Raw genomic sequence first — 5,534 nt, forward strand, 5'->3', positions numbered from 1 at the left:
TCTCCCGATGCTTGTGATAATATTTATGATAATTTCGCAACCTGATCCCTTCTCGCACTGACTAATTGAGTCCTCATGTCCTGTCGGCAGGACGCCCCTGGCATCCTAGCAGCTCGGGAAGGGGAAGTGAACGAGAAGGTGATGGTGATGGTGATGGTGAAGGGAACTCCCCGTGTGGACATGGGTGCCTACCTGTACCGCCCGCCCCCGCCCCCCCTCGGCGACCCCATCCGCAGGAGGGCTGCCAAAACACGCGCGCCGCTGGAAGTGGAAAATGGGAAACTGTTGCATGGCCGTTTTCTTTTGGCGTGCGTGGCGAAAAAAAAAAAATTATTCAAAGCGAAGAAAAGGAAAACGCACACAATTTCCAGACCGCCCGTGGGGAAAAGCGAGAGAGGGAGCGAGAGCCAGAGCGAGAGAGTGGAAAAGTCTCGGTGTATTTCTTTTTTGAGTTTTTCTTTGGTGCAATTTCCAGGCCATCACTCTCTCTCTCTCTCGCTCTCGCCCGTGCGATTTTCCTTTTTCCGCTGTTATTTTTTCCTTTTCGGCCACAAGTAACAAGCGACTTCTCTCTCACGAACACAGACACACTCATACACACACACACAGCCATACACACAGAGAGACCGCAATGGAAAAATGGGAAATTTTTTGCTGTGGTTGTTGTTGCGGCGGCAATGGTGGTTGCTCGATATACCGATATATACCTGCCCCGGCACCCTTAAAGGCGCGCCTGTGTGCGTAGGTAGCCAACCACACCACCATACCGCCCAGGATAATGGGCGGGAAAGAGACGGCGCTACCGCCGTGCAAGTGGGACGGGGCACAAACGCCGACAGAGCCGTCGGCAGAGGCGGCGAGCAGCGCATTCCACTTTAAATACTGCCAACGATCGCAGCAGAGAATCAGTTCACTCAGCGACTTTAGCGTGTCGAGAACGCACAGAGAAATAATATCGATTTCGACTTTGGAAAACACACAAACCGAAACAGAAACAGGCTCGAAAGAAGCAGAGTTCGAAATCGCGAAACAATACCAATCCCAAACCAAACACGACCAAACGAATTTTTTCCAAGTGACCCCCGATAAAGTGAAGTGCATACCGAGAATCCGCAATAGAATAGAATACCGGCAATCGACGACAGCCCCAGGATTACGGCTACGATTTCCACATTCGGATACGAGATGCATCTGCCAGCGGGTCCAACCATGGTGGCCAACAACACACAGGTCCTGGCCGCTGCCGCCGCCGCAGCAGCCGCCGCTGCGGCCGCAGTTGCTCAGGGTCCTGGGCCGCAGCAGCAGAGTAGCAATGCCGCCACCGCCACCGCCTCCGCAATCGCCATCAATCCCGCCCAGAGTCTGGCCAACACGAGCACCCACTCGGCCAGCAGCACCGGCAGCTCCACCCCGGATCTCAGCACGAACAACACCAGCTCGAGCAGCAACGCCACCACCAGCACCAGTCCGCAGAACTCCGCCAAGATGCCCAGCTCGATGACCGACATGTTCGCCAGCCTGCACGAGATGCTGCAGGAGTACCACGGCGAACTGGCCCAGACCGGATCGCCATCGATCCTCTGCAGCGCCCTGCCCAACCACTGGCGGTCGAACAAGTCGCTGCCCGGTGCCTTCAAGGTGATCGCCCTGGACGATGTCCCCGATGGCACATTGGTGTCCATCAAGTGCGGCAACGATGAGAACTACTGCGGCGAGCTGAGGAACTGCACCACGACCATGAAGAACCAGGTGGCCAAGTTCAACGATCTGCGCTTTGTGGGCCGATCGGGACGCGGCAAGTCCTTCACGCTGACCATCACCATTGCCACCTATCCGGTGCAGATCGCCAGCTACAGCAAAGCCATCAAGGTGACCGTCGACGGGCCACGGGAGCCAAGAAGTAAGCAAAGTGAGTTTTTTAGTTTCCGTTATGTTTTCAGTTTGATCCACTCCCAAAGATCCCCAAAAACCTCCCCAAAAACCAATTCAAAAATCGTTTGCATATCTCGAGAGCAACTTAGTTGCATTTCTTTAATTTCATTATAAACTTAAAATTTTTTAAAATATTTGCCAAGAGTTCTTTGAACTATTTATGATCTTCAATCAGTAAAACCTTTTTTAATCCAACTTTAAATGATCAGTCACTTTTGAAACAACTTGAAGATTTTAGCACTTGAATATCCATTGCAATCCTTTACCGCCAACCAAATCCCCCACCCAAAACCCTTTTTAAAACGCATCCCGATGAAACCCGAGTTGTGCTTTACTGACTTTCCGCTCTTTTTCATTATCCTTCCAGGCTATGGCTATCCCCATCCCGGCGCGTTTAACCCGTTCATGCTGAATCCCGCTTGGCTGGATGCGGCGTACATGACCTACGGCTATGCGGACTACTTCCGCCACCAGGCAGCCGCCCAGGCAGCCCAGGTGCATCATCCGGCGCTGGCCAAGTCCTCCGCCTCCTCGGTGTCGCCAAATCCCAATCCATCGGTGGCCACCAGCTCCTCGTCGGCGGTCCAGCCAGCCGAGTATCCACATCCGGCGGCAGCAGTAGCGGCAGCGGCGGCGGCGGGACAACCGGCGGCCATGATGCCATCGCCACCAGGTGCGGCGCCTGCCACACCCTATGCCATGCCCCAGTTCCCATTCAACCATGTGGCCGCCGCAGCCGCCGCCAAGGCAGCCACGCCACACGCCTTCCATCCGTATAACTTTGCCGCGGCAGCGGGCCTGCGGGCTCGCAATGCTGCACTGCACCACCAGAGCGAGCCGGTCCACGTCAGCCCCGCCTCCTCCAGGCCCTCCAGCTCCTCGCCCACCCAGCAGCACGTCCTGCTGAAGCTGAACACCTCCATCGAGACGAGCTCCATCCACGAGCAGTCCGCCAGCGACGGCGACTCCGACGACGAGCAGATCGACGTGGTCAAGTCGGAGTTCGACCTGGACAAGAGCCTGGATGTGGCGCCCCTTCGCATGCGCTGCGACCTCAAGGCGCCCTCGGCCATGAAGCCCCTCTACCACGAGAGCGGTCCTGGAGCGGTCGCCAGCAGCCGCCAGCCGTCGCCGGAAACGACCACCAAGATCAAGAGCGCCGCCGTCCAGCAGAAGACCGTGTGGCGGCCCTATTAGGTCCTGATCCTGATCCCCAAGAATCTGGAGGAGTGAAGAAAACAAAGTGATAAAACAGCGGCGGCGCAGAGCGGCAAGCGGGCAAAAATTATAATTGTGATATAGTGTTATAAGTTACGACGCCTCCGGCCGGCAAACGGAGCAGCCTCATCAGCGGAAAAGAAGGATAAACAGCGGCAGCAGCCACAGCAGGATAAAGGATCAAGGACAAAGAAGCCCCATCCTGGACATCAGACTCCGGCGAAGTTTTATGCTCGGACTCATAAAATCGTGCGACGAGTCTGAATCACAGGCCCTCGATTTTCACCAGGATTTTTTACAAATCCCAGCAGAAAACACGAAAACTCAACCCAAAAAGAAAATACCAAGAAAGCCAACTTTAGTTCAATTTCATTTCAACACAAACAAAAAAAAAAAAAACAATTTGTACATAGCTAACTAGTTGTAACACACCCAACTTTTTTTTTTGAGAACCTATTTTTTTCGATGGATAATATGCGAATTTAGCTATTTTTAATCATTATGTTTAACTAGTCGTCTAAGCGAGAAATCAATTTTTTTGTCTAGCCATAAGTTTTAGCGCGAAAAGAGATCTAACACAAAAATCGAATTTGAAACAAAACCAAATAAAAAACAAAAATCACACACAAAAAGTATTTACAAAATATGACGTATTTGTTTTCATTTCTTAAAATGTTTCCCAATACTTTTAGGAATTCTCTTTCAGCTAAAAGTCAAACACATTCCCAACTATTGGGGTTCCAAACAACATTTAAGAGTTTTCCAATTCCTATATTGAAATGTATCGACTTTTTCTTTGGATTTCATTTTTTAATCTTCTAATCCAAAATTTTGTCCAACAGTCTTCGGCTGCTTGGGGAATTCCACCTTAATAAACCAATAACGCTTATTTAAAATTGGATTTTCCCTTTAAAAAAATGAACTCCCTATCACGTATGGCCAGCAGACTTCAAATCAAAAATTAAATGATAATAAAATGCGACAATGAATCGCCTCGCAACCTAAGAAAGCCCGAAGCTAAATTATCAAGCCAAAACATTTGGAAAACCCAACCGCGAATTAATATTTCCATTAACTTATCTACTGAGCATTATCGATAACAACTATTTGTGATTGTCAGCTGGGGGGAAAAATCCAAGTGTCTGGTACTTTCATCAAAGAATCTTTTTGCTAATCAATCAAAACAATGGTTGAGTATCTCGGGTATATAATTAGTTTCATAATTCGAACCACTCTATCGCACTGGTTGTTCTTGGGTTTTCCCATTCATTTAGAACGCAAGTGTTTTGATATTTTTGAGAACCATCTAAGTTTGGGTTGCTTAAAACAACTTTATACAGAAATAAAAACATACAGCAGGAATATATTATATTATTTTTATATTCATTGTTTCGATAGCATTTTCTGCAGAAATGTGATGGTTATTGGTTATACAAAAATCAAATTTAGTGATTTTAAAAAATGCTGAAAATTTTCAACAATCTGTCATTGGTGGTTCTCGCTAATCGAAGGACATCTGCTGACCGCAGGACATGGACATGGCCAAAGCCCAAATTGATGGCAATTAATGCGGATTATTGGTGATTAGGGAACCTCGTTGAGTCGGCAGGAGTTCGCTTTTCGACAATTGCCGCATTAATTGGCATAACTAACTCGATTCCGTAGCCAGGATACAGCCTCGGATGCGGCATGCAGATACACAGATGCAGATGTAGCAGAAAGGACATTCAGCATACGCTGGATGCAGCAGGACATGCAGGACATGCAGGACATGCAGTTGGCCAACCGCAGTGAAATTGGTCGGGGCCATTAACCGCACAGTCGCGCTGAGTTATCTCCTTTCGCTGGTCAACACCTTGGTTCATTTGGTTTGTGTGGCCCGTCAAGGTCATCCCGCTGCCGCCCGACCTTGCCTTCGATTGGTCAAGGTCGCAGGTCCTCGATTTGGTGACAGAACGATGGGGTTTCTCTCTTGACCAAATCGCCGTAGGTGAGCTGTCAGAGGGAAACTATTAAGACCCTCAATTGGTCGCAACTCAATCTTAACACATTTTTTTAATAACTGTTGATTACAAGCGATTGAAAGTAGAAATCATGAACTCTATTGCATGCCAAAATAAAATAATACCGAACCATTAACCATTAGAAAAAAATGAAATGGAAATTTCGATGTGCAGACACATTTTGAGCGAATTTCCCTCACCCAAGCGCATCCGATTGAAGCTGCGAATTTCGAATTTTATGACTGGCATTTGCTCAAATATTTTGCCGAAAAATACTTGCAGCCGTAATGACTTCTCTCCCACTTGCACCACATCACTTTTGCAGCCCACCACTTGCATTTTCGCATTTAATCAATGGAAAATTTACATTTTCACAATGTG

At 48.6% G+C, this 5,534-nt stretch overlaps 1 protein-coding gene across 2 annotated transcripts; it reads left to right on the forward strand.

The window, feature by feature from the left end:
* Positions 1-914: 914 nt before the first annotated feature.
* LOC120456908 (segmentation protein Runt) lies at positions 915-3,761 on the forward strand. Of its 2 annotated transcripts, none has more exons than XM_039644036.1 (2): positions 915-1,909; positions 2,300-3,761. In XM_039644036.1, the coding sequence occupies exons 1-2, from the start codon at positions 1,186-1,188 to the stop codon at positions 3,127-3,129; spliced, it is 1,554 nt and encodes a 517-aa protein (XP_039499970.1). In that variant the 5' UTR covers positions 915-1,185; the 3' UTR covers positions 3,130-3,761. The 2 variants fall into 2 exon arrangements, with proteins under 2 accessions (XP_039499970.1, XP_039499971.1); XM_039644037.1 differs by having other exon boundaries at positions 915-1,900.
* The last annotated feature ends 1,773 nt before the right edge of the window (positions 3,762-5,534 follow it).

Source organism: Drosophila santomea, chromosome X (genome assembly GCF_016746245.2).
Source record: "Drosophila santomea strain STO CAGO 1482 chromosome X, Prin_Dsan_1.1, whole genome shotgun sequence".
NCBI lineage: Eukaryota > Metazoa > Arthropoda > Insecta > Diptera > Drosophilidae > Drosophila > Drosophila santomea.